We start from the raw sequence: 22,437 nt of genomic DNA, 5'->3' as shown, positions 1-22,437 counted from the left end.
AGAAAATGAAGAGGAAACATTTTTTTCATCAGGTTTTGGGGGGAAGAAGGAACGTTTTTTCCATGTCTTAGGGGCCCAAAAACGCCCCTTTTTCATACCTTCATTCGGTTATTTTCAATACATCAATGACTGATCATTTTCACGTGTCAATTTTCTATCCGGAAAAACTCATCTCGTAATACTCACTTGAAACAGCAGTATCATCGACTGTCCAAAAGTTTTGAAATTATACACGTCATCAAGACCACTTTTATCCTTAACGTGCATGAAGAATGACATTCCAAATATGGCAAAGATAAACATAACAAGGAAAAGCAGGAGGCAAATGTTGAATAGAGCTGGCAGAGACATGGCAAGGGCAAACAGTAGTGTCCTTATGCCCTTAGCACCCTTGACAAGACGTAGTACACGACCCACTTTGGCCACTCTCACCACTCGGAGGAGTGTCGGTGATACAAAGTACTTTTCAATAATGTCACTCAGCACCAATCCTGCAATGACGTTATAAAAATCATTAGAATTCCCTCCCCAAATAATTTAATAAAACAGAGCTACGATTCAAGATGCATGGGAGGCTAATCTTGCAGGGTTTTATCTATCGGGATTATCTGTAATATCTCACTATATGTCCTCTACCCTTTCTGTATTCCATCTAAATAATCTAGAATATTCTATTCTACACTGATTAAAAAAAATGTGTGCGTGTAGTCTATTCTGTCACTAAATCTCAATGGATTATGTTTTGTATTAAATGAATCAAATGTTTTAGAAATATTCAATAATCTCTTACCCAACCTCAGTGGGTTAACATTCCGGTATATCATTTTGGAAAATTTCTTTTGTCATCTTCGATCATACTTACAAGCACATCGACATTGGTAATTATAATGTGGTATAATTGAAATGATAGGGGAATAGGGTATGAGGGTTTATCCACATTGAGACAACAATTTTCAAGGCATAGTAAACATCAATGTGAGGCTACATAGCGTAATGATTTTGACCAGTCGTTGCGACTCAATTGAAACGCCGATGACCACCTGTTTGCTTTTTTGTATTGTATAAGTGTTAATTTGTTAATTTTGGTGCATTACTACGTGTGTCAATGGCATATGTTTTATCAAAATAATACCAAATAAATCTACAACTGAGTAAATTAATCATCTACTCTCTATCATTTGAAGAGTTATTTTGTATTGAGCAAACAGGCTTCTCGTTAATGACATTTTGAGTGGTCCGTTTCAGTGGGGTCATACGACTGATACAGTCATTACGATACATTACCTAATATTGATAATATAACAACAACAAAATCAAAGAGATTCCAGGGCTCCTTGAAGTAGTGATAGCGTAGAGCAAATATCTTCATCAAACACTCGCTGGTGAATATCACAATGAATATCATGTTCAAGTAATCAAGCACATTGCTGAATGTATCTGTCTGTTGATAGTGATCTAGTGTCATGGTCAGCATGTTGAGACCAATGAACAACATGATTATCATATCGAACTTTTTGTCCGTCACTATTTCAAACACTATCGCTTGAGGTCGCCACTGAAAAATTAAATATATCATTATTACTGGCAAACAATGAGGTATCATTTTAATTTATTATTATTTTTACATACCCTTGGCCGTGGTATAGCCTTGAGAGGTTTTTTACTTCCCATTTTTTTCATAGCATTGTAGTACTTCTTCTGATCCTCAGTCATGAACATTTCTAGGGAACCACCGGCTTTTTTCTTTTGCTCATTGAAGTTATCAATGATGACTCCGATAAACAGATTCAGGGTAAAAAATGATCCGAATATAATGAAGAATACAAAGTAGAGATACATGTAAATGTTTGTCTCGCGGATCGGTTGTTTTCCAAGCTGTTGAACAGTTTGGACAGTTGTTTATACGAATGATAATCAATAAATTATGAGAAATACTTACGTCTCGGGAGTCAATAGCATCATTCATTATTTGAATCCACCCTTTGAAGGTAGCGACTTGAAATAGACACAAGTAAGCTTTCCCAACATGATCGAAATTCATTGGTGAATTTTCCCAGGTGTAGTTCTCGGCGATACATGCGTTACGATCGGGAATGATTTCATGACTGAGAGTTGTTTTATTCATGTCGACACACTGTTAACAAAAAAAACATTTTAATAGCTAGGACATAACGAACTGTCAAAATAGACTCCTATAGTTCCCCCGATGGGAGATGCCATTTAACAAATGTCATGGCTCGTCTTCCCCTGCGTGATTTTATCAACAACTTGGAAAACAATTACCTTGTAATACTTTCCAGCAAACAGCTGTACTCCCATGATGGCAAAAATCAGCCAGAATATCAGGCAGACAAGGAGTACGTTGAAGATGGACGGGATAGCCTGGACCAGGGCGTTCACCACCACCTGAATCAATAATACTATCAGCATCCATTGGTGATAATAATGAGTCTCTACGTAATTGAGTTGTTGGTCCCACAAATTGTCAAGTGATCTACATCTCTCTGAGATTAATTATGATAATTGATACGATCGAAAGCTACTGTGCAACCAACAAGCCAAAATTATCTAGATTCAATAATTGATGGTACGTTTTCAAGCAATTGGGGTACAAATGGTGCGTGTCCAAAGGCAAGCGCCAATTCATGACAAATGACAGTGAGCATGTTCAAAAGTAAAAAAGACAGTGTAGGGTATCAATTGTATATTGTACAAAGCATGGAAATTTCATGCAACTTAAGCCCAAAGCGTTCAGCCAAATAGGATTTCAGGAATTGAAAAACAATAATTTCATTATGAAAAATTAAATAATCGTCATTGTGACACGTGTTGGGACTGTCAAAAGCCTGCGAGTGTTGTTTGTCTGAAACACTATTTGTTTACCGCATTGTAAAAAATAAAATAAAATAATAATCCCTCTAAACAAAACGGTTAACGTGCACGGATGCCAATTTATTTATTTATTTATTATTTATTCTTCACAAGCATGCAATCTATTGCTCCTCTTATTTGAAACTGTGATGTTGACAATGTGGAATCAAGTGTCTGGGGTATGGGCATGACCATTATACTCTAGTACCCAATGTCTCAGTGACCTTACCAACGTAAGCGTGTGTTACAGTCTCAATCAATATATCATAACCGTAATTATTAATATCTAGAAAATTTAATGTCGTTAAAATTCTGCATTGAAGCGATTGAGTTCTCGTCAACTTTATGATGACAGGGGATAACATGAATTATTCGGTAATTGTTACTGATAATTTCTCTTCATCTACTGATTACTGATATAATCCATGAAATTTTTTTCACTTCCACCCAGAATTTCTCCCCCGCAATTCGCAAACATCAACAAAAATACTACTCTATCATATTGAAAAACAAATCACTAGGTGACACTAGATAACAATGTTCAATGCATCAATACCAGAAATTGTTAATTATGTGATTCAATATAAAGAATGAATGATCAACTAAAAAAATATGTTGTGAAATGACAAGGTCATCTGAGACTAGTTGGGCTACATACCCGCATCCCCTGCATTCTAGACATCGCCCTGAGTGGCCTTAGGGCCCTTAGGGTCCTCATTGTTTTGAAGGCTTGAATTCCGCCCGCGCCACATAGCGACGCTACGAAGTTAATGAGCGACACCTGCGACCGACAAACGAAATCGAATATAACAGCAAACGTTGAAGAGCTATGTGGCATTTTTCATTAAAAATCATTAATATCAGTCTGTTGTTAATGGAGTAAATAAAAAAAAAAATAAATAAATTATCGCCTTCTCATCGCGAAATGAACTTTAGGACAGTCTCTCTACATATTTCTCAATGAGTCCCCTCTCTGTCGCTTAATCAAGGGTGGAAAGACATTAGTACAGTAAAGATATGAGTAAGAATAGAGTACAACAATGTAGCAGTGGACAATCAATAGACGATATAGAACCACAAGACGCAGAAGACAGGTTTTGAACTTTCATTTTAACAAAAAGGAATGAAAATATATATATCATCAGCTCCATCCTGAAACAGATGAAATAATCTCACATACTGTTTCCACCACGAGACAACACCAATTCCTGTCAGCCAATTACCATCACTTCAATACCAAAACGATTAATTAATTAATCGATTTTCTCCCATTGTCTCGTAATTGAAAACAGATCATTTGGAAATCGCGAGCCTAAGACGAGCAGGAAATCTTCAAAGTTCTCATTTTTTTTTCTTGATAATCATAGAGATACACAAAAGAATTATAGAATTCTGTACATTACATATAAAGCATACTCGGCACAACAATTAATTTCATTAAAAAAAACTGTCATGAGAAAGAGGCGTACATGGCAATAGCTAGTACGACAAAGATTCTGTCGATGTACATGGAAAGGTCATTAGATCATGAAGACACAATCAGGTATCACCTCTACTTATGAATTGTCGATGTTATTTATTATTTCATTCAACATTAATATCGTTCCATGAACAACTCGTCACAATGTCAGTCCAATTTGGATTTTGCATTGCTAAGGGTGGAAGGGAGGAGGGGATATTATTAGTAATAATTTCATGTCTATAAAATTGATGTAGGAGAACTGAAATTTAAGACTTGGAACGAGTTGTCCAGGAATTAATCAGAACGATAAATAATCCTAAGTAGAGATGAAATCCAGGGGAAGATATTTCGCTGATGTGTACCATCAACTCTTTAGTCATCACGACGTCAATGCTACACATCAATATCACGCCAAAATGGCAATTTTCCGCCCCAATTAAATCAACAATTTGGTATTCCTGCGCACGTGTAAGCACACCACATGATACAAATGTACTTTCTCAATCTCTCATTCTTAGAATTCGCTCAGACGTTAGCGTTACAAGCGTCAAGCTCCGCCAATTGACCCCCAACAACACGAACAATAAATTATTAACACAATATTGATAATCGATGATGGTCAATTGGCTATTCAACACTAACGGAGGGGTCAACTGTATCTCATGGCAAAATCACGGACAAAAGATTTTGTTTCTCTTATGCCATTTGAGAGGGAAAAATAATGAATAATTAGATTTTTCTCAATCGTTGGAGAACGCGCCGTCTTCACTTACTCTCATGCCCTCCCATCGAGAGACAGCTCGCAAGGGCCTCAATGCCCTCAATGTTCTCATTGAACGGAACGCTGGGATGTCAGCTGCACCCGCCCAGATAGCACCCAAGTTGATCAGCGATAGCTATTGTTCATCAACTCACGTTAAAGTTTAATAATCGCTAGGGGAAAGATATTTGTGATGATTACGGGATCATTCAGGGGTATTCTAGTGGCACCATATGGAACAGCTTCGTGAAGGCTTTCCTCAGTCGTTACGGGAGAGACAAAAGCATTATCGATGGATTAATTTGTTGATTGTTAAAGTTTCAAGAATTCTTGATTCATTATTCGGCCGCTCGATTGAGAAATCATGATATTTGCAAGACTTTCACCATTTTTAGTTGATATTTTAGATGATCACTTACCATTACGATGATGAAATCAAGCCAACACCAGGCGTTTGTGAAGTACTTGGCGAATCCAAGCGCCAACCACTTGATCAACATCTCCAGGAAGAATATGACAGTGAAGATACGGTCCATGTAGTACAGAATGTCTTGAAGAATTGGTCTTGCTTGCAGATGAACATCCTCGAGAGCCTGAAATCACGAGTTTCTGAAGATCATAGATTCCTTGAGGAAGACTCTTGATCATTAACAATTTTTAAAATAAATTTTTTATCGCAACATTCAGGAAATATCTAGAAGAAATATGAGCTTATGGCATCAAAGTTATTGAATTCCCCTTACCAATGCCATACTGCTAAGCAAAATCATTGTGATAACAGCTGTTTCGAAGTACTTGTTCTCAATGAGCTGAAATGTTTTGAGACGAAGATTGGCCCAGCCCTGCCAGAAGGGTGCGTCGTCATCGCCAGCGAGGAATGGAAACCTCTTGTAGCAGTGATCGGGACAGCAATCGTGGGGGTAGTCTCCATCGCCCTCGATTATGTCTTCGTCAGCCTGGATGACGATGTCACCCTCCTCCTCCAGCTCTTCGTCTTCGCCGTTCTCACCATCGTCTTCTAGGTCTGATGGACCAGGTCAAATCACTCGTTTTCATAATCGATTCATTAATTCATCAATTACACGGTCACTTACCATCACCCTCGAGATCTTCCTTGCTGGCGTCCTTCTTCTCCTCTCCGTCCAGAGAATCCACACTTCCTTTGTGACTTCTCTCACTGTTGAAGCGATTTTCATGGCTGCCGTATGATTTGTTGCTGGATAAAATGAGCATTGTGATTAAGACGATAGAAGGGAAATGGATGGAATCAATGAGATTAATCTTGTGGGAAATAATCACCTGATCGTATCCTCATCGTGGTGAGTAATATAATCATGATCGAGTCGGTAATCCCGGTGGTTTATCGAGTTCTCGATAGCTTTCGTGTTGTTAATGCTCAGCCTGTCCCTTCTTAATTTATTTCTCAGATCTCCTAGAAGTATGAACATTACTTAAGTGCATTACAGTTTACTAGTGTTACTTTATTTCGCATAATTAAGAGGCCTCGAACAGCTTTCTCCACGTCTCATTCTAATACGATGATTTTTCAATGTTTGAGGCCAATTTATTAGGCATCACCTGCGTCATAAAATAATTACCGTGTATCGTAAATTCCATTCCATCGCCAATAGCAACTTCCAGCTGATTATTGAACTCTTTAGCACTTTTCTTATCTCTGTATCCATCCAGTTCACCATCAGCAAGATCCCGACTGCAGTCACGATCAATTCCATCTGCGCATTTACACATGATCTCTAACCCATCCGGGTTACCATTTTTCATGGTCGAAAAATAATATAGGACAACTGTTCAAATAATAAGTCTCTGTATTTGACTCGTTTATAAAAAAGCCACCCTTGCGATACCCAATAATCGAAAAGTTTAATCATCATCTCGAATAATTTTTATTTATATCTATTGATTAAACTTTTTGTTATTGAGTGTGAGGACTGTCAATCCTTTTCACTGGGTAAACGAAAAAATCATGCAATGTTCAGTGACGTATGGAGCTTTCCGGTGAGAAATTGTAGATCAAAACAAATCGATTTCTCAAATTTTTTAGGTGGAGTTGCCCAGGGAATGCGTGATTTTTGCGGAAATTATGGCGACAAATTTGTGGGGGAATTGAACTTCTATAGAAAAGGATAAAAAGGATGTGGAAAAAAAAAATGGTGAATTCGACTGACGATGCTCTACAATTTCAAAACGGACTAGAGTGAATTGATTTCGAATAATATTTGAAAAGTTAAAAATTTCTTCCTTCACAAAGAGTGCAAATGTCCCTTGACTTATCGTGCAGAATAGCGTGCGTGATATCAAGTGAAATACACGTGATTCGACGTCACAAAAAAGGACAAAATCGTGAAAAATATAGATAATAATTTTGATAAATACTGTTCTCGTGATCGCATTTTGTATCTCCAAATGAAAGAATGTTGATATAAATAATTAAACATAGGAATTAAAGATACATATGGGGGGAATCAATGATAAGATGATGTATAATTCTATTATATCGGTCATATCCACTTCAAATCCAACTTACAAAAGCGACTAGCGACTATTCGAATTTATCTCGTAATCCAGATTAACTGAATAAAATTTAACCAATGGATAATGATGTAAACAATGTATCAAAGTACGTGAATAATCAATGAATGAGGGAAATCAAACAATTCTGATGGCCAATAAATAAAATAAAATTTTTTAATGAACGAGTAATCAAATGATCAAATGAATTTATCAAAGTAAGACGAAACTACAACAGCGCACACAGCAAGCGATCTGATTGGATATAAACCTTCTTTCCAACTGTTGGACGGTCCCTCACCTGGCGCCTGATCGGATATCTGATTGGTGAATTTGGCCCGCATCATTTTGAACACATTCCGTACGTTACGTTTGACCCATGCTATAAAACGTGCTATCCTGTCAATTGCCTCGGTTATTTTATTCGTGTCATTGTCGGCAGTTGGTGCTGACAGATTCGATGAACCGAAGTTGCTCAAGAGCAACGCCAAGAAGAGATTGAGGACCTTTTATCATTACATTAAAAATAAAAATACGTTTGTCAAAATATTCATTAATCCCTTCATCTGCGGGTGATGGCACTATTCTTGTGATTATTGGCAATAAATCTGTCAGATCTTCTTCACATTTAAAAATATCGACAACATGGAGAACCGAGTTGCCGTTGATTTTGGAAAATCAGCTCATTAGTTTGAATGTTGAAAAATTGGATGAATATAGTGTCACCCTCCGTAATCCATTTGTCGCAATATATTAATGAATAAATAACCACAAGTTAATAAAAGATAGACGAAAATTGTACATACGACCAAATTTCCGATGACGACAGTAGCCAAAAAGAACGGAATACAGGAGACATCACCAACCAGCATACAATCCCACATGGACTCGATCCACTCACCGCACAACACTCGAAATACGATCATAAATGAGTGCATGAAATCCGTGAAATTCCATCTCGGTAAATCTCCGTCGGGAAATCGATCAACATTGTCCGTATAATTTTTACCAAACAATTGCATTCCCATAACGGCAAATATGAATATAATAATGCACAGCACAAATGTCAGGTTACCCAATGCACCCACAGTTCTTCCCATGATTGATATCAACAGATTTAGCGTTGGCCATGATTTAGCTAATTTGAACACTCTCAACTGCAAAAAACAATAATAAATAATTATCCACTTGTTGGTCATTAACTACTCGAGTCTTCTTGATTACGAGAAGGCACGATATTTACCAATCTGAATGAACGCAGTACAGAAAGTCCTTGAACTCCCTCGAGGCCCAACTCCAGTAGCGAAAGTGCAACGATAATAAAATCAAAAATATTCCATCCCTCTTGGAAATAAAATTTTGGACTCATAGCAATAAGTTTCATGGCAGCTTCGATGCCAAATGTTGCGGTAAAAAACTGAAAAATATATTGTTTATTTCGTACGTGTAAAAAGCTCGTTATGCTCATTGTTAATTATCAATATGCTGATCACTCACGTAATTTCCAGATTTAAGTATTCTCTCCATCTCCGGATCCATATTATGGTGATCAAGTGCCATGAACAGAGTATTAACTACGATGCACAGTGTAATGAACAATTCTACAAATGGATCGAAGACAATCATTGCAACAAAATCCTGAAATTTGATCCATGGCCCACAGCACTTCCAGTCACAAAACATATCGATTCCTTGGAAAAACCCTGATATCAATTTCTCCTTCAATGTTGGACCTTCTTCGTCGTCGTCTGTCGGAAAGTAATAAGTGGAAACTGTATTTCATGTTAGTAATGCTTCTTATTATCACCACTCTTTTTGGGGAAAGAGTTTTTTTTTTTTCAATTTATTTATTGATTATCAATGGTCAATTAATATTTGTGCTCAAATAGCGATAAACAGCGGTGCTTGATCATCAGAATGATCTAAATATTGTCATCAATGAAAATCTCAGGTGCAGCTAAATTCACGGATTTAATCGGTTGAGTATTAAGAAATTTGTACTTCAGGGTGTCTTATTCATAATAACTTGACAATTGAAACAAAGGAAAGTAATCGTAAGCACAAATTATCACCCAACAAAAGCATAACGCTAACGCTAAACAGTGCAAAATCATTGAAAAATAACAGACTCAATTACAATAAAACTGTGCACAAGTGATTAAATGCAGCATGCTATGTACAAAAATAAAGACAATGCTTGAAAACTCTGTTTCCCCAAAAATTCATTCAACCTAACTACCACATCCCAGGGGACGTATTCAAATTCATTCACTTACGTTCTTCCAAATCAATAAACACAACGATAAATAATCGTAAAATAAATTCCTCATCTTACTCAGTTCTCCATATATAGAAAATACCAAACAGTAAGATCGAGCAAACCAATTCACTGAATCATGTCAAAAGTAATTGAAAAAAAAATTGCATTTAAATTCAATAGTAAAGGAACAAAACAAGACGAGACAATTGGACTTGACAAAATTATTAATCACCGAATCAATTGATCTACCGACCAAGTTGTCTCATTTTGTCGTCATCTTTCACTACAAAATCACTTCATTTCACGTTTGTAATACATAATGACCTAGTGTGCCTCGCACAAACACGAAGACAAACGGTGTTAAGTCACACGCACACACACACGGAAGAATATTCACAAATTTCAATGTTTAAAAAAAGTAAAGATTAAATAAAAAATCGATAAGTGATATTTACCTCCTTGTTCTGATGCTCTGCTCTGCCGCCCAGCGGCTTGTTCAATAATATCATTCAGGACCATAACATCTGTAAAATTACCATCACGGTTAATGAAATGAAACTTGTAACTGATGACAATGCTTTAAATATAGAGTAAACGTCTGACCTTTCATGTCGACAACGGCGTGTGGCTGAGAAGACTCGATAAATGGGTTGTCTTGCTGTTTGTTCTTACCCAATGGATCTTCCATTTCCACATCCTGTCCGCATAAATGACGTCACGAGGATTTTAATAGAAGTTACAATGGGATTAACTATTCATTTATTCAATTTTTGAATGGAAGAATCGAGGGTATTGATTCAATCTTATCAACTCAGGACTTATTTCTGTCGGGGTAACTTTTTTGTTGAAAACTATGACATTTTCCCCTGAACCTACGCATCTTCTACATCATTACCACGTAATTGACTGTTAACAGAATAGATTATCCTGATAATAGCACTCGGTGCAATGACGTGAGAATTAGCTACTTGTCTGGTGCACAAAAGACTAGGTCAGTCAAGTCAGTTGGTCGTTGTTTTTTTCCTCAAATTGTATTGTTTCATGAGTCAATGGCCCTGATTAATTCCAATAATTTCAATAATACGACTACGATCTTACATGATGATGCTGTAGCTTCTGATTCTGCATTGGCTCGGGTGTGTGACCATTGCCCTGTCTAGCAGATCTACTCCGAAGTCTGCTCTCCTTGGTCATTTGTTTACCAGCATTGGCGATACCGCTCAACAGATCGCCATGGGACGTATATGATAATCTTGAGGCATGTGACGTATAGGACGAATGACGTGATCCAAGACTTGGATAATGGACCGGTATAACGATCGTTCCATTTTCCTCGGACATTGGTGTGACAGCATTTGAATCGTCTGCATAAGGCAAGTGTTCTTGGGCATCTAGGTATGTAGACAGTACAAGTGGCTTTCTATCGCCACCAGATGAACCAACGAATCTACCCCGGCCATTGCGAATGGTAAATTGATGGCTTCCACGACTACCTCTTCGGAGATTGAATGGTGAGCCTGGCAGGCTAAGGCTTGCCTGTAATTAAATCATCAGTATCATTGTCAGTACAATACTAATGAATTAGCTGAATGCCTCGCTTGTTCACCAGACCATGTGGTCTGCCCAAGACAGGCTCTCGACGGACAATTGATCCAATCATTTGGGGACAATGGGAGGAACAGGAAGTCGTGAGTGTCAAGTTTGTTATTTTTTTTTTTTTGGGAGAATCAGTCGTCCGGTAATCAATCAATTGATTCAATTAATTTTCATTCACATTGATCGAATCTCTTGGTTTTGACCTAGTGGTAGATTACGTACGGTTGGAGCTGACAGCCCATCACGTACCTTCCTCAGATTTTCCCGGTAGGCACATGTAAACTGGCCGTTAAGGGCGCGAGAGACCTTGAGAAAAAAAAATACAAGAAAAGGTATCGACTACCATACGATTGGAGAGTCAACTAGCTTTACATCGATAGAAGGCACCACTTGCAGAAGCACATGTAGTTTTTTAACTGAAGTGATTGTTGTCTGTTCTGATTGTTTTGTACGAGTAGATGTTGATTGTACAATTAATTGATTGAATAGTTGAGACTAAATGGATTGTCGAGATTTTCCGAGACTATTAGGAATTGTTATGATTTTGCCTGCAAGGGAGTAACGCATAATCGTAATCATTTGCACTTCAATCATCGACATTGTATCAGTAAAACCGAAGTCTAATGTGGTTCATGCAACACCCATTGGTTCAGTTCATGCCACATTTACCACTGAAATCATAGTCATGCGAAAATCATTTACACCTGAGTTAATTAAGGATGAAATTGTAGGTCGGTTGGGATGATTAACCCAGCTCATCTAGATTGCTAATTGTCACATTATCTGGGTAACGACTTGTGGTACAAGAAAATTGTATCCCATTTCCACGTGGATACGTTTATGATTTTATTATGTGGATCGTTTTAGGAAGAGGTCCTCACAGACAACTAGAAAATTCTAGACAAAAATCCAAGGACGTATTCACCTACAAAAATCCATCTACTTGTAATTTTCTTCGTCAGAGCTCGATTCTTCCTAAAAAAACATCCTCTGCCATTTTCTCACCCAACCATTATCTCTCTAAATAATCCCCTAATTCATAACTCCCCTACTGAAACGGTAAATCAAGAAGCTGAATGAGTGTCGTGACTCCACGATAATCATATCCGAATGAATCATGAATATCGAAAAAAAAAAAATTTTGGTTATCTGTTCACACCAAAGCAGCCGCCACAATGAATTACAATTCAATCAAACAGATAAAATCGAAAAACACGAGCCCATTCATCACAAGACACTCGTAAAAATAATTCATCAATTACAACTGGGCATTTTATAATGAACACCAATGATTCATACAATGATTCAAACATTAATTTGGAATACTCACAGCGCTGACTTTACGAACTTTGGCTGCGGCGCTGTGATTGTTGTTGATGGGCCTGACTCGATATTCGCTTATTGATTCCACCGAGCGTATGCTCATTCTCTCCTTATTGTTGTCATCATTACCCTTCTCCTGGCCAACAAATAGTTCGTAACTGTGGCACGAAAAGTCCGATGGTGACTTGACAATGGCATCAGCAGCAGCTTGAGCAGCTGCAGCTTCTCTTGCGGCAGCCTGCGCCGCTATCTTGTTCTCTCGTGCCAATGCCGCCTCCTCGGCTTCCTGAATATGAATAATAATGATTAGTATGTCTCCAGAAGACACTAATCCTCTAGAACGACCTGGTACCAAAGTTCTTTTCAACGAGAGACACCAAATCATTGACTTGGTTAATGATTTATCAATTTTATAAGTGATAAAGAGCACTTACTCTTATGGCTTCTTCTTCAGCTGCCTCTTCCTCTTCTGCTTTTTTCTGCAACTCATCGTACGACATGGCGACAATAGCGAGAATCAAATTCACTAGATAGAATGAACCAAGGAATATGATAACAATGAAGAACAGCATGTGCCATGGTCCAGCTGATCTCAATACAAGTTGATAGAGATTCTCCCAGTAATCCTGAGTCATCAACCGAAAGGCAGACAAGAGGGCCCAGCCAAATGTATCGAAACTCGTGTATCCGTAGTTTGGATTACCACCGTATCCTTGCAAACATATATAACCGGGTGCACACATTCTGAAATTGAATTTATCATTTCAGATGATGTTTAATTGTGATTAAATGAAAATTCATTATTCAATAATCACCCTGCACCGGAGGAATTTCCACATAACGGCATGTTCCCATTGTCATCGACGTACCAATTTGCTAAAAATTTTCGAGAAGTCAATGATAAAATCTTGCAATTAATTGCAAAATATTGTAGATTATTTGACAAATAAAATTGAATAATTTTAAAGATATTTGTAAAAAATATTTCGCCATTTTGTTAGTCATGGCTCGAACTCACTTGAATTTTTGTTGAATCTCTCCCAATTTTCACCGGTAAGATTGCCCCAGGATCCGTCCTCCGGAAAATTCTTTATACACTTTTGCGTCAAAACCCCCATGTAAATCTGGAGGCCCATCAACGCAAAGACGGACAGGGAGAACATTGTTAAGATTATCACATCGCGCAGATTTTTAACTGACTCTATCACAGCGCCGACAATGGTTTTGAGACCTAAACAATTATTGAAATATTATAAATATGTTCTGCTGACAATTATTCCCAGACATATCTCATCCCAACGCATTCACAAATCATTTTAATGAATAATTTAAATAATTTCATTTTAACGATTGTAAATTGTTTCATGTTAATCATCTGCACATTGTTAACAGGCATCGAATAATTGCGCTAAATGTCAAATCTATGATTATGTCATCAGTGTACTACGCTGAATCAATACTCTAAGCATACCTGGTACAATAGCGACAGTCTTCAAGGCTCGGAGGACTCGAAATGTCCTGAGAGCGGCAAGGTTGCCTAGATCTATGCCCATCGTCACATAACTGCAATACACCCCGAACGTCACACACATTACAGTTATACAAAATCATATTAAATAAACGTTTATAACGAATAAATCAAATTCAATGAAAACCAAAAAATTCAATAAACTGAAATGAGATATTAATTCATTAATGATTAAATTACAACTATCAACTACCTATAACCTACCGCGTCATGATAACTTATTACTGAATTCTCATAAATCTCAATTTCTCATGCACAATGTATAAATAGATATATGTATATATATATGTATGTATAATAATTCCGTTGGGAAGTGATGGAGGTGAATTCAATACCGAAAATTGTTGATCGATCATCCCACCACTTTCCAACGAAATTAAACTCTAATTAATCTTGACTTATTAATGATTCATGGTAATTATTTCTATCAACATTGAATAACCCAATGATCAAACTAATTCTACAATCAATAAACAATGGACCATTTAAACATGTCCTGACTATTCTAATATCAAATTGTCATCTGTAGGACGAGAGTTGGCCAACTAATGTTATCTGATATTTTAAATACCGATTGACTACCACTATTTTATGGGACTTAGCCTAGATGTTGTACAGTAATGCCATAAAGGCATAATCTTCACCCGATAATCACAATCAAAGATAGAATGTTTGTCTATCTCCGAACTATAAACTTATAGTGAATAATGAACTTCATACTAAGAAACAACTCTAGAATTTCAATTAAACGTTTGACCTAATTGATGACCTATAATAGTTCGAGTTTTCATTGGCTCTGAGTGTGTTATACAATAGTCAATGGTCTCACTCGATCAACTCCAAATAGACTATTACAGAAAATCATTACAAAATACAATGAATAGAGGGATCTATCACTCAGCACATTTTGGTGATATAATAAAGTTTGCTCTCGAGTAAATATTAGCACGATTTTTTTTTTATCACTCTCGTTGATGAATTTATCGGTTAATAATTAATATTCAATGATTGTTTTAACTACTCACGCTAAAGCTATAACTACGAAGTCGAGCCAATTCCATGCATCTCTAAGATAGGTAAAAGGCTGCAGAATGAAACCCCTCGCCATCACCTTAACGGCGGACTCAAATGTGTAGATGCCCGTAAATAACACTCTGAAAACACATAAATAAACATTAACAGCTCGACAATAAATAATATTGTACACTTTATAATAACCCACTAGTCGTAAATAATTATAGTTAAACATTTATAGCAATTTTAATAGTTTCAATATTTTCTACTTCAATGGATTCAGTTGTTTTATCTGTTAATCATCTAAACTATCATCTCTATATGTTTTCTTTCCAAAACTTACCAAAATCATTAACTATGTCACGAATTACCTAGTGTACTTGAATCATTTACGTTGATTATTCGATTATTGTATTCTATTAAATGCAGTTTACTAATTAAATAATAACAGTCAGCATCAACTATTCATTTAAGAAAATTTGTTGGATATTCGCAGGGTTGTACTGCATCTTGTCATCTTGAAACTGGTGATTCTAGTAATTCATGGGGTGGATTGGTGGATGATTGGACAGGGTTCGGTGGATAAAAAATTACGTACTCGGTTGACTCGATGGTGGGCGTGGTTGGCATAATCATGAGTATGCAGTTAACCAAAATAGTGGTGATGATGAATAGGGAAAAGAGCGGGTGGACCAGGATATAAATGGCCACCCGTCGTATTGGATTGAATGGATCGAGGAACCATAGCGCATCCGTCGCCGAGAATCTGAATATGTCCTTCCCCTTGCTGATGACCACGAACGTCTAAAATATCAATATTCGGGTATCAATTGGTGTACGTTCAAAAAACTTCAGAAATAAATCGATTTCATTCAATTAAATTGTGGCTGTTATCGTTATTGTTAGAATGGATTCATTGATAATGCAATATTACCCTTTGATTATGATAAAAGGTATCGATGTCTTCAAGGGGCGTGGAGGCCAGCTCAGGGGGAAATTCGTTGTGCAGTCGGACTGGAATTGGCGCCCCTTGTTCAAACATCGGATCTGGCTGTGGACCCTCATCCTCGTCTTCGTCGTCATAACGGGTCTGCGAAGTACGATAGAATAATTAAAATTACCACACCAAATTATCACCCCCCCGCTCCCCCACCCCACCACGAAACAATCAAACTTCATCACTATTCTATGTACACATTATAAACATCTGGACTGACTGTTTCCTAATTCCGTTATAATTATAAATGCAATTATTACGATTTTTTGCAAATATGAAACGACAATTGACATGCTTAACTGTGTTTAAAATTTGGGAAATAAATAACTTATTCATTTGCATCTCGACTTGTCATTTCAAACCTGAAAATCACATTAACAGGAATTTTTTTCATCTAGATAGTTGATCATATTGATTAGCGTCAATTTCCTTTCCCGAATGCTGTCCTTCAACAAAGCTGTACTGTCAATACGTGTCTTATCACAACAAAATGTGTGAACCGATATTTTCAATTCATCATTATTTCGCTTTTATTATCAGCTATATTGCCTGCTCTAAATAAAAATAAAAATTCAGTCAATCTACACTGAGAAAAAATTTTTTATCAAGTGTCAAACAATTTTCAACAAAACAATATGTCGTACTGAAAAAAAAATTTTTTCTCAGTGGATGGTAGCTAAATATGTCCAATGGTGTTCTATGAAAACAATTTCATAATTAAATTTGTGTATTGTGTACCAGATTATCTTCGTGGAGTCTTATTTGCGCGTGCATCGCTAAAATGAATCCAATATTACATATGGACACGGTATTATCAATACCAGCAGCCACCGATAATCATCGATTATTGTGTGACTGGTCTCGTTTCATTTTGGCTGAACTAGGACTAATAAAGCGCATTTGTGTAGACATTCATTGTTAAAGCATTATGCGTAAAGGTTGCACTGCACATTTTTCATGAGTCCCTCCGGCACCTCCCATGCTCCCATCATCAATCAGCAAGATCACCAAGCATGGGAAATACCGGGATGAGAATGAGTGAGCAAAAAAAGCCAACATCTCAATCAGAATTGCGAGTATCATAAAGTGTAATATCATTGTCATCATAATCACTGTATTTGTCAATAATAGTGTATTGTACTAATGACTAAAGGTAATAACGAGCTCTCTATCACTTCATTGTTTATTATATCTATGATAAGTCACTAGTAAATTAATATAATATGCTGTGAAAGGATAATTTAATTGATAGAGATAAAAAATAAATCGTGTGATTAACTGATATTACTTGTCATGATGCAACATCTTACTTCTTTTTTCTTTTTCTTCCGTCCATAACCACCCTGTAATTGCACAATGGGGAAAAAAGAGTTACACACATACAGAACATACATAGTAGGAAGAGAGATTGAGATTTAAAAATAATCAAGGTACGAGTATAATCCCATCTTAATGATATCTTGATTGGATTTCGCTTGATTTTTTTACATCTTTGTAATTAAATTAATCAAACGTAAAATAATCCAGACAACGTTCAGACAGAATTATATCCGACCCCTAAATGTCAAAATTTGAAAATTAGTGAGTTCAAAGAGACTTTCATCTAATTCATCAATAACTTCTTTCTCATTAATATAATTCTCTAGTACTAGAACTACGGGGTTTTAACTTGAGTAATGGGAGCGTCGAGTGCACGTTTGTGAAAAACATGAATATAGATAACATAAAAAAACTATACAATTGTACACGTGACTTATTTATTACTCACTCTGTCACGTTTAATTAGGTAAATTGTTTTCGAGAGTATTTTGTCACAAATAATTGTTTGAAAAAATGGGGGCGGAAGATTGAAAGTAGTAGTAGAAGATACGAGATAGAAGACAGGCACAACATTAATGACACTACATACATCGAGCTTTCGCACGCGATTAAGATATTGTTTATGATACAAAATTGTTATTTTTATTATTATTTATAACACTGAGATATCGGTATGATGACTCGATTATCGAAGCTACAGCTAATTTTACAACAAAATTTATAAATAAAATACGTTCAAGCAATACACCCAACACTGTTACAGCTGATGATATTGATGTCATGGTAGGTAAACGCGATTTATTGAAATCAGTATTTTCATCATGTACATGAGTACTGATATAAATGTACATAGCAATGTCTGTTCCTGGTATTCTTTATTACCGTGTATGATATATTTTTATGGGGCGTATAACGAATTTACTGAAAAATCTGTTACTCCAGATATGCCAGCGGCGCATTGTAGGCAATATAGGCGAATTGCGAGGTGGAGGTAGTTTACAAGAGAAAAAAAAAAGCAATTTTTTTTTTTTTGTAACCTGGAAACAGGTACCTTGTACACACAGGTATAGGTCTAGCATTAACTCAGCACGGCCGCTTAGATTTTACAAGCTTTTTCCATCGATTTGTAAATAATTCAGCTCAGAAACACCGCAAGTTCAACTCTCCCAATATGCGAGAGAAATTGTTTAATTCATTTCGCCTCTTCAAGCGCTGGTCAAATGACTCTAAATAAATATTCTAATCCGCCCCTCACTTTCATATCATCGTGCGTCTAATCAGATTTCTCCAATAAACGTAAAACAACAATATTACAACACAAATAATATAACAAATCAAACTGTGATGATTAATTTTGTCTTTTTTTTTTTAAATTCTTTCAAATTGAGTTACGCACCTCGCCTTGTGCTCTTTTAGCTTCAAGCTCCTTCTGCTTGGCAAGTTCTTCGGCAATGCGAGTCTCGATAGCAGCCAGGGATTCCCGCGTGAACGGACGGAACAAACTTCGTTCTTCTGATAAGGAGGAATAATCGTCGGACATTGTCTACGCTGCGCGCAACCAAGGCACCTTCCTAAAAAATAATAATAATAATTGTTATAATATAATTGAGATAGTATTTGAATAGTCAAATGCACCCGGAAACCCGATCAGTGTCATTTTCATGATGGTGGTATCAGATAACTGGGCGGATGACTTCCTGACTCGAATCTATCGGCTATTTTCACTCGGGCCATTGCCCATAAAATCCCATCTAATTAAATTGAGCACGCAATCTGGCCATTAAACTGTTGCCAAAAATAATGCAATAGGTTTTCTCTACCAGGGTAGATCGGAACAACCCAGAGCCCAAGGGAAAGTGAAGACATCAAAAATTTTTTCTCCCGAATTTATCAACGATTAAAAATCACTGGAATGTAATTTCCAATCAGATGTCTCCGTAGATTATCTGATATGAATAATTAATCGCTGATTGCAATGGATGGGGCACTTGAATATAGTGAGGGAAAAAATCCTTTGTTCATTTAAATTAAATAAATAAATAAATAATGACATTACCTTGCGGTAGGTGCTAACACTTCCTGAAATGACGTCTGTGTTTTCCAGATGATGTACAATTAAATTGCTGATGAAAGTTGTTTAATTTCAATCGATATAATCGTATATCACTGCCAATGTGATACTTGAATTTTGAATGGGCTTGTGTGTACAAATAATTGTTGTAGGATCGGACGGATAAGTGCGGCTTTATCACCAATTTTCTCCACGTTATTTTATCACGTGTGTAGTTGCCGCTCGTACCACTCCGTCTTTTCACCTCTGTCCATTTATCATTTATAACTCTCGTTTTAATATTATATTCGTAACACCCGTAATTCTTGTTATTTGGTGAAATAGCGACGATCAGTAATGTACGCGCTGCGGCAGTGCGTGGTATGTTGGGGCCAGTCCAACGTGTACCAAGATATTTCATGTCCGACTTGGGACACAATTTATTAAGAAAGGGCATTTGCATGTAATACCCCGGGGGACATTCTTGTCCCCCCGGTGAACATTTTCTTGTTAATTCCAATTTCATCTGTGAAAAAAAAATTTTTCTTAATCATTAAAACATCAAAAATTATCCCTCACCAGTGGCATCTGCCATCTGTAATCCATCATCCCCATGTCATTGATTGATGATGTGTGATTTTAGGGAGGGGATTATCACGAATGATGAGTTTCTACCGGGGAGGGGTGAAAAAAAAAAAAGTTTGATGGAATTTTATTCTGAGCAATTTTTATGGCCTACAAATAAGCCCTTCGACATTTTTTCCTTCCCGCAACATCACTCTTCTTTGAAATAACCACAGGATTTATCGTATGAAGTGATGAGATGTGATGAACATCTTCAAAATTCCCCCCAACGACAGCCATCAAAAAATACCCCAACTCAGGAAGTACATCGACAAATGACCCTCCCCAATTCACCAATAACAAATATAACGATCAATCGTTGACATACATACGTATACATGAAGCGATGAGTATTCTCAATCCTCTATCTTGATTATCATAGCCGTTTGTCCTCGAAATTACACCCCTCTGAAAACAATCCAGCAGTCACGAAAAAATCCATTAAAAAAACCTAAAAAAACCTACAAAAAAATATATATCCTAATCTAATGACAAGGTAAATTATAAAAAAAGGGGGGAGTATAATGCATGAGCATTAAAGCGAATGTATCATTTGCCTGAAGCATTGTTATTCGACTTTTTCGTAATGGATTCCAAAGTTGACGTCGCGTTTTACCCGCCAACAACTAGCCGCGATTGGGCTATCGCGTGTCAATGGCAAAAGTAGGTGAACACATCCCTTCTACCCCTCTACACACGTATACATTCACAGATACATAAAAATTACCAGACACACACATGTACCACTTATATAGGTTTTAACCCTCAGACTAAAGTCGACTAAAGTCCCTCACGAGTCAGACTGCCCGGCGGCAAGAGACTTCAACTGCAATTCCACATAAACCAATCCCCTCTGCCCCTCGTTCAACCACCCCCCCCCCCCAACCCCCCAGTGCCTTTAACCGTTTTGCAACAATATCGATCGCAAAGAGGAAACGTGCCAGCCGATTTCTAACTGGCCTCCCTTCAGCCATGTCACACAAGCTCGAATAATGTTAATTTTTTTTATTTAACATACGATAAATAATCCAGCGAGTCATCTGATTCAATATCAACAACAATTGAGTAAGAAAAATTAGGGCGAGAGGTCCATATCAACGGGACAATTTATGAATTAATGGGGGAATAGTGAAGGGGTCGGTAAAAATTTGATCGTCATTAGTGGGTGGATCGATAGTTGATGAAAAGAGGGTTTACTTTCTTGTTAAGAGAGATTTACTAAGGGTGAGAAGAAGGATCAGGTTAATGATCGAGAGGGGAGTCGTGTTGTCTCGCTGGAATTGGAGTGGAATTGAATGAATGACATCGTCCATATTTAACATGCGAATTTTTATTTGACAGCGTCCCTTAAACCGATTTATTTTTCATTTCAACGAGGTCGGTCGTTCAAAGGCGACTAACATTGGATGTTTTTCAGGGGAATAATTATATCGAATCCGTGGTAAAAGGTTAGACACTCGCCATCTTGGCCAATAGACGGCGCCACTGCGGTGCGCGACCTCGTGGAAGGGAATAACAGAAAGCGTTTGACGGGATCATTGAATCAACACCCAAATGAGCAAATCGATGTTCGTTGTTATTGAGCTCATGAATTCCACCCGAACAATGAACATCAACTGCCCCCAGTTGTTGATTCAATCGATTCACGATCTTCATCATTCGAGACAATGAAATTATCTCGATTTTATCTCGATTATCTGGCTGTGAAAAACATTCAGTGAATTATGTCAACAAATGTGAGATAAAAAGCACTTTCAGATGACAGAATCCACACAAAGGAATTATCCGCTCCATTTAACTTAAAAAAAAAAATAAAAAAGAAAGTGGACTGGTACAAGGGCTTGGCTAGCCTCCTGAAAGGATGAGGAATGCCAAGGAATGATGAAGAATTTTCAAATGGCGCCGGCGCTTCGGCCAACTATCGTCGAAAGCCTGGGGGCTGCGGAAGCCTGCGGTCGAGCACTCTTTTCACCTCAACAAACTTCCTTTCCACTTCTTTCTAACCTCCACTCAATTCACCCCCAACAATAAACTCCATATCCATCCATATTTAGCTAGAGTCCACGTATACCTGTTACCATAGGCGCCCCTCTTCCCCCCCCC

General features: G+C 37.2%; 1 protein-coding gene across 31 annotated transcripts in view; it reads right to left on the bottom strand.

Moving 5' to 3' along the window:
* Para (paralytic) overlaps positions 1-22,437 on the bottom strand; it is a 32,654-nt gene that overhangs the window by 6,258 nt on the left and 3,959 nt on the right. For 2 of the 31 annotated variants that reach the window (XM_064135291.1, XM_064135292.1), the window contains exons 2-32: positions 20,667-20,742; positions 19,717-20,236; positions 19,057-19,231; positions 17,651-17,683; positions 16,278-16,433; positions 15,942-16,147; positions 15,355-15,483; positions 14,273-14,364; positions 13,820-14,032; positions 13,617-13,677; positions 13,236-13,545; positions 12,809-13,087; positions 11,728-11,784; positions 10,981-11,418; positions 10,486-10,579; positions 10,338-10,406; positions 9,120-9,394; positions 8,866-9,039; positions 8,429-8,779; positions 7,894-8,128; positions 6,692-6,898; positions 6,393-6,525; positions 6,188-6,309; positions 5,837-6,117; positions 5,513-5,686; positions 3,530-3,652; positions 2,284-2,406; positions 1,940-2,134; positions 1,630-1,875; positions 1,285-1,555; positions 187-491 (exon numbers count right to left, since the gene is read on the bottom strand). In XM_064135291.1, the coding sequence (XP_063991361.1) occupies positions 187-491; positions 1,285-1,555; positions 1,630-1,875; positions 1,940-2,134; positions 2,284-2,406; positions 3,530-3,652; positions 5,513-5,686; positions 5,837-6,117; positions 6,188-6,309; positions 6,393-6,525; positions 6,692-6,898; positions 7,894-8,128; positions 8,429-8,779; positions 8,866-9,039; positions 9,120-9,394; positions 10,338-10,406; positions 10,486-10,579; positions 10,981-11,418; positions 11,728-11,784; positions 12,809-13,087; positions 13,236-13,545; positions 13,617-13,677; positions 13,820-14,032; positions 14,273-14,364; positions 15,355-15,483; positions 15,942-16,147; positions 16,278-16,433; positions 17,651-17,683; positions 19,057-19,200 (5,496 nt within the window). In that variant the 5' untranslated portion in view covers positions 19,201-19,231; positions 19,717-20,236; positions 20,667-20,742. Of the gene's footprint in view, positions 1-186; positions 492-1,284; positions 1,556-1,629; positions 1,876-1,939; positions 2,135-2,283; positions 2,407-3,529; positions 3,653-5,512; positions 5,687-5,836; positions 6,118-6,187; positions 6,310-6,392; positions 6,526-6,691; positions 6,899-7,893; positions 8,129-8,428; positions 8,780-8,865; positions 9,040-9,119; positions 9,395-10,337; positions 10,407-10,485; positions 10,580-10,980; positions 11,419-11,727; positions 11,785-12,808; positions 13,088-13,235; positions 13,546-13,616; positions 13,678-13,819; positions 14,033-14,272; positions 14,365-15,354; positions 15,484-15,941; positions 16,148-16,277; positions 16,434-17,650; positions 17,684-19,056; positions 19,232-19,716; positions 20,237-20,662; positions 20,743-22,437 lie in introns of all 31 variants that reach the window. The other 29 variants (XM_064135294.1, XM_064135293.1, XM_064135298.1 and 26 more) reach the window with 29 other exon arrangements.

The sequence above is a fragment of the Diachasmimorpha longicaudata genome, chromosome 16 (genome assembly GCF_034640455.1).
Source record: "Diachasmimorpha longicaudata isolate KC_UGA_2023 chromosome 16, iyDiaLong2, whole genome shotgun sequence".
Classification (NCBI taxonomy): Eukaryota; Metazoa; Arthropoda; class Insecta; order Hymenoptera; family Braconidae; genus Diachasmimorpha; species Diachasmimorpha longicaudata.
Note: the sequence above shows the minus strand (reverse complement) of the source record. Positions and strands in the feature narration are given on the sequence as shown.